Below are 13986 nucleotides of genomic sequence, written 5' to 3'. Positions count from 1 at the left end.
TCCACATGAAGAAATATCCATCTGAAGAATATCCATGTGAATAAGAATTGTTGAAGACCATATGCTTTCTACCATACACGTCAGGGAGAAAGGGAGAGTTCTGTGCTTACACTTACAGCATCCAGCTCTCCCGAGTCCCAGTGCTGAGCCATGTTATTTTTGTATCTGCAAACACTGTCACCTGTCCTTTCTTGGATTTCTAGACTGGATCCTCTTACTGAGGATCTGCTAAGCCTCGACTCCATCAGAGAAGGTTGAGAAAGGGGTTTGCATCCAATGTAGTTAGTAACATGCTTGCAAAACTTGGTGAAGGGGTAGGACCACTTAAGGTAAGTGAGGCTTTAGGTTTTCTACAGAACTAAATCAAGTACATATTCTGTACCTTGCTCTACCTTCTGCAGTGGAGAGCAGTGATAAAAGAGGAGGAGGTAGTTTTCAGTTCCTCAAAGGTGTGAAAAATTATGGCTTCTCTCTGGGATTCGGAACACAATGTCATTTCTGACATTTATGTTGATTTTTCTAGATAGGAGTTTCAGGGTGATTGATTGCACAGACCATCAACCTGCAAATATCTTTGTAGAGCAGATGGTAAGAGAGCCTGTAGGGCCATTGTAGCAGCAACACCCAAACAGTGAATGAGCCTCAAGATAGTGCTCATGGATTTATGGGACCCATTAGTGGGAACTTAGAGGCCCATGAACTAGCACTGCTCAGTTTTCTTCTGTAAGTCTGCAGAAATGAGCGTCAGTGTACTGGAGAAAGAAGAATGCAAATGTTTACTAGGAAACGTGGCTCTTCACTGTATTGTCAGATAGATTCAGGGCAGCAGTGGGGTTGGAAATAACAAGATTGGGTCAAAGGAAAAATGTGAAATCATCTGGATGGAGAAGACAGAGATGAGTCAGGAGAAGTAGTGTTGTTCCCCTCTCCTACCAATAGCCTTGTTTTACACTAAAGGGGTTGGATTTCTTCATATGATGCTGTAGTAGACCTCAGCCAGCATTGGGGTGTGGGCTCCAGAGAGAAGCCTATTTGTGAGACAGCTCTGCACTTGATCTGTCTACTGCGTTGCTCTAGAATCCTTATGAAAATCCTTCTTGGGGACACTGTGTCCTATCCCTTCCATGCTGGTCATCACCAAAAGTAAAAAGTGAGCTGGCCAGATTCCATGTCCTTCTTGCAAGAAATAATTCCCCCCTCATAGTTTTATCAGAAGGCTATGTGTTCAGAGGACTTTGTTGACCTCCCACAATGTTGTCGTGCGTCTCCATGGCGTAGCCTCCCATGAGCTGGAAGCATCACTCCTTCCAACAGACACATATCTGCCTTTTAGGGAAATGCATCATTCTTTATTTCTAACTTTCTGCCTTTATTAGTTCTAGAAGAGGTTTTGTTGCCTACTGCAAACCTGTTGTGAGATGCCTTTAGCTTGACTTTGCTTCAGAGAAATGAAGGGGAATGCTTCAGAAGGCAACATATTATGTCATTTGAATAAGGGCCTGCATTGTATAAGTAGCAGATCCCAAGCTTATCTAGAATGTCTGTGGTTGCCTTTCCCTTCATCTTAGGAGGCAAGTTATTTATTTGTTTTGGCAGAGGCTAGGATATAGATATAAGTATATGTGGTGTGGGGTTATGTGCTATAACAGTTTTGCAGACCACAGCATGCAGAGTGGGCATTCAATAAATGTTTAGCAACTTAATAGCCACTTATTGAGCACCTACTGTGTAGCAGGCTCTGCAACTATTGAATAAAAGAAAGCACCTGCAATTATATCTGTCTGGAAAACAGAAAAACGGGCTTTAGGAAATGGCTATTATCGCTCTGGTTCCTCATAAGTAGGAGTAGAGCTTGTTATATAGCACACATTAGTTTAGCCTCGTTCTTGAAGGCATTTTGTGCCTTGTTTGTCTTGTTGCTTCTTTATTAACACTTTCTTGTTTTGTTATTAGTCTTTGTTTTCCTGTGAATTGCCACATATTCTTTCTAAAATAAATATGTTCCATGAAAGATGCATATAATTTTAAGGAGAAAAGGTCAAAATTGTAAGCAGCCTGCCTGATGTTACCCAGAAACTGTTAAGTGATCAGATCCAATGATCTGTTCATGGTCTTCCCTTCTCCTAGGTCAGAACTTGACCTTTCGATAACAGCCTGTTATCACAGAAAAAAACTTAGCTCCTCAGACCACTAATGGCCCAGAGCTGAAGAATAGCATTGACACTTTCTAATTACAGCTTTGGGCAAGTAAGGTAGATTCTATGTGCAGACCTTCAGGAAGTAACACAGACCTATTAAGTGTTGCTCTGCGTGCAGTTAGGCAGATTCAAGCATTGTAAATGATTTATCCCTACAGAGTTCCCTCAATAGAAGGTAGCTCCTGCAAAGACTGACTTGATAATAAGTTGGTCAATAGAACCAGCTGACTGCGCAACAGCTAACTAGCTTTTACAGAAGCTGTGTGTGCTCACTAGACTGTAAGCTAACAGGGACCTTTATTTAGTCTCAGATATTGGTGAAGAGAGAACTAGGATTGAGAGGTTCAGAGTCTGGATTAGAAGTAATCTCTATCAGTAAAAAGTCTGTGTCTATAAACACAAAGCATTTATTGCTTCATGGTGAGCCTTCAATCATAGCCTCCTCCAGAGTCCTGACAGCCTGAATATCTGCATGTCAGCTTCTGTAATTGGCATTATGCTCACCCTACTCATCTACGCCATCAAAGACCTAACAGTGGTCAGTGTATAGTCACATGTGCAGATTTCTTTGCCTGACCAAAGACACACAAGATAGTTAGGAGGACTCTGTAGCTGCCCAGTTCATCATGCAACATGCAATTCCAGAGAGCTATGGTTCTCAGGTACAATCTGAGCACAGCCAGAAAACACATAAATGCACATGGAAATCAATGACCTCAGGAACTGTAACCTTCCAGGCATGGCCACATTCTAAGCCTTTTGGGATTATCATTGTCTTGATCATTTGTAGGATATTTTTAATAATCTCACCATGGCCCTTTCAGCTTAAGTTTGTTTTCATTATTCAACAAATACATTAACACATTTGTTGACAGAACAAACATTTGCTAACAAGTGGCCTTTGTTTTTATATCTACTAAGCTTGCACATGGAAAACATGGGAAGTTGCTGCACCAATCAGTGAGGCTTAGTGGACCTTAGCCCTCATCCAGTAACACACACATGAGCTCAAAGCATACTCTGGGTCCTTCCCAAACAATAAGAGGCTACTCCATACTGAGCCCACGATATAGACAGGTCCAGGGACACTCTCAGGCTGTCACCCTTTCTGTTCTTCAGATACATACCCATGTACAGTACATGGGCCCAGTCTCAGACCTGTAGATGTAGGTCCAGGACAGAGACTACGTAACTATCCAGTTAAGCTTTTGTTGTTCATTGACTGTACATTCCTGGAGCCCAAAAGGCTGCAGGTATTGTGAGCTAAATATATCACCATGAACCAGACTCAAAGATAATTACTCCTCAGATGGAAGGCCTCTCTTATTTTGAATCTGGAGGCTACCTGCTAAACCTGGCTGGTTCACTGTGTAGAGCCCTAGGTTACATGAAGCAATCCCCAAAACACCGCAATGGTAAAAGCCACCATGGGGAAATGTCCCACCATTATTCAGCCATTATTCCCTCACACACCATTTGAGAGCTCACATCCCAGTCTTCCTGTTTCACAGTGTTTATCCCATGCCTCCCTCTTCCTCACTCACCATTTGATATCTTCACTGCTGTGTTGAAGCTACTTAACTACAATGAGCCCTGCGTACTAGACAGGATATTCATAGGTAGGCCAGTTTCAGGGAAGACCGACCTCAAAGTGGCTATGAGAAGGCATTACACCTCTCTGCTTTGACTTGCTTCTTTGTAAAATAAGACAGTTGAAATCAATCCCAGAGGGTTAGCATCAAGGATCCAGAAAGCTCTGGTAGGAGATAGTTGGACCCTGCACACAGAAACAGCTAGACTACCATGATCCGCTTCATGGTTCATTGTCCTTCAGATTTTACTTCCTGGCTCCCTCCTCCACAAACTCTTCTTTAAGCCTCCAGCTTAAAACTCCCTGACACATGTGGCTTCCTGGCATTTCGGCTTTCACTTCCTTGTGTTCATCATAGCTTCTGTCTTTACACTGATGGTCTCCATTGTTTTAGGGCTAGTGTTTGTTTCTTTAGACTAAAAGCATAGCACCATTGAGGATCATTCTTAGCACAGTACAGAATCTTCTTAAATCAAATGTAATAATGAAGGATAGTATTTCTACTAGGCAGACAATATAGAAAGATGGAATTTCCATTTTTTTATTAATTACAGTTTATTCACTTTGTATCCCCCCCTGTACCTGCCTCTCTTCCCCCTCCCAGTCCTACCCTCACTCTTCCCCACCCGTGTTCTCCCAGTCACTGATAAGGGAGATCCTCCTCCACTTCCCTCTGATCCTAGTCTACCAGGTCTCATCAGGAATGGCTGCATTGTCTTCTTCTGTGGCCCAGCAAGGCTGCTCCCCCCTCAGGGGGAGGTGATCAAAGAGCAGATCAATCAGTTCCTGTCAGAGACAGTCCCTGTCCCCATTACTATGAAGCTCACTTGGATACTGAACTGCCATAGGCTGCTTCTGTGCAGGGGTTTTAAGTCATCTCCGTAAGTGGTCATTGGCTGAAATATCAGTTTCAGAAAAGACCCCTGTGCCCAGAATTTTAGGATCTGTCACTGTCCTTGTGGAGCTCCTGTCCTTTCCAGGGTTTACTATCTCCCACTTCTTTTTATAAGATTCCCTGTACTCTGCCCAAAGTTTGGCAATGAGTCTTAGCATCTCCCTAGATACCCTGCAGGGTAGAGCCTTTCAGAGGCCCTCTGTGGTAGGCTCCTGTCCTGTTCCCTATTTTGTCCCTCCTCCAATGTTCATCCTCTTTGCCTTTCTGAATGGGGATTGAGCATTTTAGTCACAGTCCTCCTTCCTGATTAGCTTCCTTAGGTGTACAGATTTTAGTAGGTTTACCTATATTATATGTCTAATATCCACTTATGAATGAGTATATACCCTGTGTGTCTTTCTGCTTCTGGGATACCTCACTCAGGATGATCATTTCCAGTTCCCACCATTTACCTGAAAAATTCATGATTTCCTTGTTTTTTATCGAATGTAGTAATATTCCATTGTGTAGATGTACCACAATTTCTGTATCCATTCTCAACTGAGGGGCATCTGGGCTGTTTCCAGCTTCTGGCTGTTATAAATAAAGCTGCTACAAACATGGTTGAGCAGATGTCCTTGATGTATACTTGATTGTCTTTTGGATAGTTGCCTAGGAGTGGTATAGCTGGATCTTGAGGAAGCACTTTTCCTAATTGTCTGAGAAAGCACCAGATTGATTTCCAAAGTGGTTGTACCAGTTGACATTCCCACCAGCAGTGGAGGAGGGTTCCCCTTTCTTCACAACCTCTCCAGCATGTGTTGATGTGTTGCTTGACTTATTTATCTTAGCCATTCTGATGGGTGTAAGGTGAAATCTCAGGGTCGTTTTGATTTGCATTTCCCTAATGACTAAGGACATTGAACATTTCTTTAAGTGTTTCTCTGCCATTCCATATTCCTCTACTGAGAATTCACTATTTAGCTCTGTACCCCATTTTTTTAATTGGATTATTTGATTTGTTGCTGTTTAACTTCTTGAGTTCTTTATATATACTGGATATTTTTTAAAATTTTTTATTAATTACATTTTATTCATTTTGTATCCCCCCATAAGCCCCTCCCTCCTCCCCTGCCGATCCCACCCTCCCTTCCCTTTCTGCATGCATGCCACTCCCCAAGTCCACTGATAGGGGAGGTTCTCCTCTTCTTTCTGATCTTAGTCTATCAGTTCTCTTCAAAAGTGGCTGCATTGTTCTCTACTGTGGCCTGGTAAGGCTGCTCCCCCCTCAGGGGGAGGTGATCAAAGAGCAGGCCAATCAGATTATGTCAGAGGCAGTCCCTCTTCCCATTACTATGTAACCCACTTGGACACTGAACTGCCATGGGCTATACCTATTAACCCTCTGTCATATATACAATTGGTGAAGATCCTTTCCCAATCTTTAGGCAGTTGGTTTTTGTTTGTTTGTTTGTTTTGTATTTTTAATTAACTTTTATTAATTACACTTTATTCATTTTGTATCCCCCCATAAGCCCCTCCCTCCTCCCCTCCCGGTCTCACCCTCCCCCCTCCTTTCTGCATACATGCCCTTCCCCATGTCCACTGATTGAGGAGGTCCTCCTCTCCTTCTTTCTGATCTTGATGATAGTTTCCTTTTGCTTTACAGAAGCTTTTCAGTTTCATGAGGTCCCATTTATTGATTGTTGCTCTTAGAGCCTGCACTGTTGGTGTTCGGTTCAAGAAGTTGTCTCCTGGGCCAATGAGTTCAAGGCTCTTCCCCACTTTTTCTTCTAACAGGTTTAGTGTGTCTGGTTTTATATTGAGTTCTTTGATCCACTTGGATTTTAGTTTTGTGCAGAGTGATGAGTATGGATATATTTTCATTTTTCTACATGTAGACATCCAGTTAGACCAGCACCATTTGTCGAAGATGCTATCTTTTTTTTCATTGTATGGTTTTTTGCATCTTTGTCAAAAATCAGGTGTCCCTAAGTGTGTGATTTTATTTCTGGGTCTTCTATCCTATTCCATTGATCCACCATTCTGTTGCTATGCCAGTACCATGTAGTTTTTATTACTGTTGCTCTATAATACACCTTGAGATCAAGGATGGAAATGCCTCCAGAAGATCTTTTATTGTAGAGGATTGTTTTAGCAATTCTGGGTTTCTTATTCCATATGAAGTTGAGAATTTTTCTTTCAAGTTCTGTAAAGAATTGTGCTGGTAATTTGATGGGAATTGCATTGAATCTGTAGATTGATTTTGGTAAGATGGCCATTTTTACTATGTTAATCCTGCCAAGCCATGAGCATGGGAGATCTTTCCATCTTTTGATATCTTCTTCTAAATCTTTCTTCAGAGACTTGACATTTTTTTTCATACAAGTCTTTCACTTGCTTGGTTAGGGTCACACACCAAGATACCTTATGTACTTTGTGGCTATTGTGAAGGGTGTTGTTTTCCTAATTTCTTTCTCAGCCTTTTGTCTTTTGTATACAGGAGGGCTACTGAATTGTTTTTTTTTTTTTTTTTTTTTTTGAGTTAATTTTGTATCCAGCCACTTTGCTGTTGGTGTTAATCAGCTGTAGGAGTTTCCTGGTAGAAATTTTGGGTCACTCAGGTATACTATCAAAACATCTGCAAATAGTGATACATTGACTCCTTCCTTTCCAATTTGTATCCTCTTGATCTCCTTCAACTGTCTTATTGCTCTAGCAAGGACTTCCAGAACTATGTTGAAGAGATATGGAGAGAGTGGGCAGCTTTGCCTTGTTCCTGATTTCAGAGGATTGCTTTAAGTTTCTCTCTGTTTAGTCTGATGTTGGCTATAGGCTTGCTGTATATTGTCTTTATTATGTTTATATATGTGCCTTTTATCCCTGATCTCTCCAATACTTTAAACATGAATGGATGTTGGATATTGTCAATTGCTTTTTCAGCATCTAAAGAGATTATCTTTTTTTTCTTTCAGTTTGTTAATAAGGTGGATCACATTGATGGATTTTCATATATTGAACCACCCCTGCATACTTGGGATGAAGCATACTTGGTCATAGTGGATGATATCTTTGATGTGTTCTTGGATTCAGTTTGCAAGTATTTTGTTGAGTATTTTTGCATCAATGTTCATAAGGGAGATTGGCCTGAAATTCTCTTTCCTTGTTGGGTCTTTGTGAGGTTTAGGTACCAAGGTGACTGTGGCTTCATAAAATGAGTTTGGTAGTGTTCCTTCTGTTTCTATTTTGTGCAATAGTTTGAAGAGAATTGGAGTTAGGTCTTTGAAGGTCTGGTAGAATTCTGCGCTGAAACCATCAGGCCCTGGGCTTTTTTTGGATGGGAGAGTTTTGATGACCAGTTCTATTTCTGTAGGTGATATAGGACTATTTAATTGATTTACCTGGTCTTGATTCAGCTTTGGTAAGTGGAATCCATCAAAAAATTGTCCATTTCGTTTAGATTTTCAAATTTTGTGGCATGTAGACTTTTGAAGTAACTCCTATCGATTGTTTGCATTTCTTCAGTGTCTGTATTTATGTCCCCCTGTTTAATTCTGATGTTGTTGATTTGGATAGTGTCTCTCTTCCTTTTAGCTAGTTTGGCTAAGGTTTTGTCTATCTTGTTGATTTTCTCAAAGAACCAGCTCTTGGTTTCATTGATCTTTGAATTGTTTTATTTGTTTCTAATTGATTGATTTCAGCACTGAGTTTGATTATTTCCAGCTGTGTACTCCTGTTTGGTGTGTTTGCTTCTTCTTTTTTTTTTCCCCTATGGCTTTTAGGTCAGCCATTAAGTTGCTTGAATGAGATGTTAAATATTTCTTTTTGAAAGCACTTAGAGATATTAACTTTCCTCTTCGGACTGCTTTCCTTGTGTCCCATAAATTTGAGTATGTTATGTCTTCATTTTCATTGAATTCTAGGAAGACTTATTTCTTTCTTTATTTCTTCTCTGACCCATCTGTCATTTAGTAGTGAGTTGCTCAGTTTCCATGTGTGTGTATGCTTTTTAGTATTTCTGTTGTTGAGGTCCATCTTTAGTCCATGGTGATCAGATAGGACACAAGGGATTATTTCAATTTTCTTGTATCTGTTGAGGCTTGCTTTGTAACCAACTATATGGTCTATTTTGGAGAAGATTCCATGAGGTGCTGAGAAGAAGTTAAATTATTTTGTGTTTGGGTGAAAGGTTCTATAGATGTCTGTTAAGTCCATTTGATTCATGACCTCTGTTTCTTTGTTTAGAGATATTGTTTCTTTGTTTAATTTTCGTTTTGCTGACCTGTCGTTTGTTGAGAGTGGAGTGTTGAAGTCTCCCACTTTTAATATGTGGGGATCTATGTGTGGTTTAAGTTTTATTAATGTTTCTTTTACAAATGTGGATGCCTATGTATTTGGCCTGTAGATGTTCAGGATTTTGATGTCTTCCTGGCGGAATTTTCCCTTGATGATTATGAAATGTCCTTACCCATCTCTTTTGATTAATTTTGGTTGAAAGTCTATTTTATCAGATATTAGAATGGCTACCCCTGCTTGCTTCTTGGGTCCATTTGCTTGGAAAACCATCTTCCAGCCCTTTGCCCTCAAGTAATGTCTATCTCTGTGACTTAAGTGTATTTCTTGTATGTAACAGATTGTTGGGTCTTGTTTAAGCATCCATTCTGTTACTCTGTGTCTTTTTATTGGAGAATTGAGTCCATTGATGTTGAGAGAGATTAATAACCAGTGGCTGTTAGATCCTTTGATTTTGATGTTGGCTGTGGCACTAAGTTTGTGTGCTTGGCTACTTTTTGTTTAGCTGTAGTGAGGTTAATTATTTCCCGTGTTTTCTTGAAAGTAGTTTTCTTGGGTTCCATTTTCCTTCTAGTATCTTCTGTAATGCTGCATTTGTGTGTAGGTATTGTTGAAATTTGTTTTGTCATTGAATATCTTGTTTTCTATGTCTATGAGGACTGAGAGTTTTGCTGAGTATAGTAGCCTGGGCTGACATCTGTGTTCTCTTAGGGTCTGCATGATATCTGTCCAGGCCCTTCCGGCTTTCATAGTCTCTGTTGAAAAGTCAGGTGTGATTCTGATGGGTTTACCATTATATGTTACTTGGCCTTTTTCCCTTTCAGCTTTTAGTGTTTTTTCTTTGGTCTGTATACTTACTGTTTTGATCATTATGTGGTGAGAGGATTTTCTTTTCTGGTCTAATTTATTGGGTGTTCTGTAGGACTCTTGTATTCTTATAGGCCTCTCCTTTAAGTTGGGGAAATGTTCTTCTATGATTTTGTTGAAAATATTTTCTGGGCCTTGGAGAAGGGAATCTTCTTTTTCCCTATTCCTATTAGTCTTAGGTTTTGTCTTTTCATATTTTCTTGGATTTCTTGGATGGTCTGTGTCAGGAATTTTTTAGATTTCACATTTTCTTTGATGGATACATCGATTTCTTCCATTGTATCTTCTACACCTGAGATTCTTTATTCCATCTCCTGTAGTCTGTTGGTTATGCTTACCTCTGTAGTTCTTGTTTTCTTCCCTAAGTTCTTTCTCTCTACAATTTCCTCTATTTGTGTTTTCTTTTATTTTTCCAATTCTATCTTCAGATCTTGAACTGTTTTGTTGATTTCCTTTACCTGTCTGACTGTATTTTCCTGTTTTTTTTTTTTAAATTTCTTCATCTGTTTGTTTGAACAATCCTCTATTTCTTTTATTTTTTTTAGTGATTTAAGTATTTCCTCTCTAAAGGCCACAAATTGTTTGGCTGCCACTTTCTGTATTTCTTTATGGATGGCCATAATCTGTTTGTCTTTATTTTCCTCCATTTGTTTACAGATGGCCATGATCTGTTTGACTTTATCTTCCTCTAATTCTTTACATATTTTATTTGTTTCCTCTATTATCCTCTTCATAAACATAGATGTAAGGTCATCTTCTTGAATTACTGAGGTGTCCAGGGCTGCTTTCCCCTGGATAACTGGGTTCTGGAGTTGCCATATCGCTCTGTCTTTTGTTGGTTGAACTTTTACGCTGGCCTCTACCCACTGGGCTATCTTATGTGTTAGGTGTTAGTTTCTGGTGGTTCCTGGAATCCTGTGGTGGGGAGAATCCCCTTGGCAGGAAGATGATTTTTCCTGAATGAGGCCTCCTCAGCTTTTTGGGTATGGTGACTGACTGTTTATTGTTTTTCAGGAATTGCCACAGCTCACATCACGGGTACAGATCTGAGTGGTAACTGTGGTCTTTGTTATTCAAGAGGGTTCTCCTCTTAACTGGAGAAGTCCTGGGGACAGCTGCCCTGTTTCTGGGTTTCTTGCTGTAAATTTAGTGAGCTGCTGCTATAACCTTGGTGCCCCGTGGTTTGGTCAGTTTAATTAGGGATAACTGGTTGCCCCTTGGAGCAGTATCTGGGGGTTGATCTCAGGGATCCCAGGCTTCTGTAGTTCTGAGGTTGGAGCTCTGTGCCCCAGCATCCAAGTGGTAATTAGTAGCAGGTGAGGACCCCTCTCATGTATGCAGCAGGAGGCTAGAGTCTGGAGCCTGAGGATAACCAGAAACTTTTCCGGAGCTAGGGTTCCTGAGGTAGGGTCAGATGTTCCCCCACTGTGGGCTTTTCTCCCAACAGGAAGACCCAGTTGGTGGTGTTTGGGGTGGCGCTTAGAGCCTGCAAGTGCTGGCGGGTGGTGGCTCCAAGTTGGTGACTGGGCAGGAACCTGAGAACTTTTCCTGAGAAGTTTCCCGTGTGTGGTGGTGGTGGTGGTGTGTGGGGGAGGGTTGGCTGAGTGCTCTAAGGTAGGACCTGATATTTCCCTCCCTGTGAGGTTGTCTCCTGACAAGGAAACCCGGTCTCTGTTGCCCTAGAGCTCACAGTTCTGTCTGTGATGGAGAGTTGGGCACACAGCAGGACTCTGGGCTAATGGCTGGAGCCCCACTCAGGGCTGGCTGTTGTGTGTCCGCTGGTCTGCGGGACCTTTTCCATGAATAGACTGGGTTACCTGAGGTCAGTTCCACTTGCTTCCTCCCCTGTGGGGTTTTTCACCAGTCTCTGGTGTTTTGGTGGCCACAGTTCAGCTTGGGAAGGTGATCAGGACACGCAGGTGTGTAGCTCTGGTCTGTCCACCGAGTAACTGTGGGACCCAGGATTGTCCTCTGGGTTCTGGCTGGGTGACCTGAGAGTGGACCTGACTCATTCCCACACCGTGGAGCTTCCTCTCACCTGGAAAACATGTTCGCTCTTGTTTTAGGGCCCAGAGTTCAGTTTCTTGATCGCTGTACCAATATTGCTGTCCTGCTCCTCAGACACAGTGTCCTCCTGATGCCGCCACCTTGGATTTTCCTAGAATTGCCCTTTTCTAAAATGGATGGGAAAAGAATGTTTAAGATTTTGGATTTTTTACAATTTGAAATATTTACATATATGTATTGGGATATATTAGGGATGGGGCTTAAGTTTAAACATGAAATTCTTTTATGTTTTATATGCATCATATACATATAGTCATAGGTAATCCTATGTGATGTTTTAAATAAGTTGTGCAGGAAACAAAGTTTACATTTATTGACACATAAGAGATTAAATGTGGGATTTTCCATTTGTGGTGTTATTCAGAAACTCAAAAAGTTTCAGATTTTGAAGAGTTTGGGATTCGAGATCCTTGGATTAAGGATGCTCAACTTACAGGTGTTAAAATTTGGCTGACAGCATCTTATGACTGTGAGCAAACTGAATCTGTATTCTGGGGGGTTGCCTAGTTTATTTCTGTGTGCCCCAAGTTTATTCCTGAGTATTTTCTCTGCATCTCATGTGAGGGGCCTTTATCACTGAACCCAGGTTCTGGAGAGAGAGGAAAAACTTATCATTATATGCTCTGAGAAAAGCACTCTGGGTACAGGCAGGAAGAACTGTGGAAGATCCCAAGTCTGAGAATTACTATGATGGCTCACAGGTAAGCATGGCAGGTCAGTGACAGGACCTGATGGCTAAGCTGGTAAGGGTCAATGGCTATGGCTCACCTGTGTTGTGTCTTGCAGGATCCTGGAGCTGCAAGACACAGGGGACCTGGATGTGCTCAAGCAGAAGTGGTGGCCACACACAGGCCGCTGTGACCTCACCAGTCATTCCAGTGCCCAGACTGATGGCAAATCCCTTAAGCTGCACAGCTTTGCTGGGGTCTTTTGCATTTTGGCCATTGGCCTTCTTCTCGCCTGCCTTGTGGCTGCTCTAGAGTTATGGTGGAACAGCAACCGGTGCCACCAGGAGACCCCCAAAGAGGTTAGTATCCTCATAGTTTTGCTATAATATGCAGGCAGGGTGTCTCCCTGGGCCATTTATTTGGTGGGTGGTTTTTTTTTTTTTTTGCAGATAGTACTTATCTGATTCACCTTGTCTGGACACAGCAGCATTGTATACTGGGGGAATATGTCATATTTCATTTTGTTTTTAAAGCAAGAAAGAAAATGTAGGGGATGTTTTCATGTTTGAACAAAGTGCCAAGGGACCATCCATGGCCACTAAAGTCCTGTATTTATCTATAGAGCAGGTACAGCGTGGGCAGCGCCAGAGAACCCTTCCCCACCCTGCCCCACTCATGTGCTTCCACCCTGACCTGGAGAGACCACCTGTAGGGTAAGAGAGGAGCCCGCATTCCTTCTTGGTTCTCTTTGGTGTCTCATACAGAGCCATAGGCCTAGTGAGCCCATAAATAAGGGGTCCCTGATCCCCCTGTCACCTTTTCTTTCCTCTCTCCCTCATTTTTACAAGGCCTAGCCTTGCACCTTGGGAGACACTGGAGCCCTGTCCAGACTCTAGGTTCTGGGTACTTCTCTCACTTTGTATACCAACGACTGCTGATTCTGTCCCTTTATATGTCCATCCCATTGGGTATTTGTTCTTCTAGGTCATTTTCTGGCTTGTTTTTCGAAAGGAACTCCTTAAAGGCAGTTTCCCTAAAAAGAGGGTATCGAAAGTGTCACTTTGTGATACTGCTCTGCCAATAGAAACATGTACATAGGCATCTATAGGGTAAGCCAGGCCACTCCATCCATTTACAGTCACTGGCTGCTATACACACTCTGGCTTCATCAAGAATCAGATGTCAGCGGGGAGATTCTGCAGAGTCCTCTGGAGATAAATCTTGAACAGGAGGTTGTAAAGCAGCTGGCATTCTGTCCAAAAGCATTCCTGATAAGAATTTTGCCCGATGGTCCCAGTTTCATTTCAGGTGATACACAAGTTCATTAATTAGCTTCAGAGGTGGGAGTTCAAGGAGAAAAGCAAAGTAAACTGGAGCTGGAAATACATGCAGGCAGGAGGAGGGCAGAGCTGGATCATTTCACTCTGC

General features: G+C 41.8%; 1 protein-coding gene across 2 annotated transcripts in view; it reads left to right on the top strand.

The window, feature by feature from the left end:
• Grid1 (glutamate ionotropic receptor delta type subunit 1) overlaps window positions 1-13986 on the top strand; it is a 735469-nt gene that overhangs the window by 709412 nt on the left and 12071 nt on the right. Inside the window, exons 15-16 of one of the 2 annotated variants that reach the window (XM_055607999.1) lie at window positions 12677-12917; window positions 13181-13271. In XM_055607999.1, coding sequence (XP_055463974.1) covers window positions 12677-12917; window positions 13181-13270 — 331 coding nt within the window. In that variant the 3' untranslated portion in view covers window position 13271. The remainder of the gene's footprint in view (window positions 1-12676; window positions 12918-13180; window positions 13272-13986) is intronic. The other variant, XM_055607998.1, reaches the window with a different exon arrangement.

Source organism: Psammomys obesus, unplaced genomic scaffold (genome assembly GCF_907164565.1).
Source record: "Psammomys obesus unplaced genomic scaffold, mPsaObe1.curated_primary_1811, whole genome shotgun sequence".
In the NCBI taxonomy this organism is placed as follows: domain Eukaryota; kingdom Metazoa; phylum Chordata; class Mammalia; order Rodentia; family Muridae; genus Psammomys; species Psammomys obesus.
This window is presented reverse-complemented; position numbering and strand designations above follow the sequence as displayed.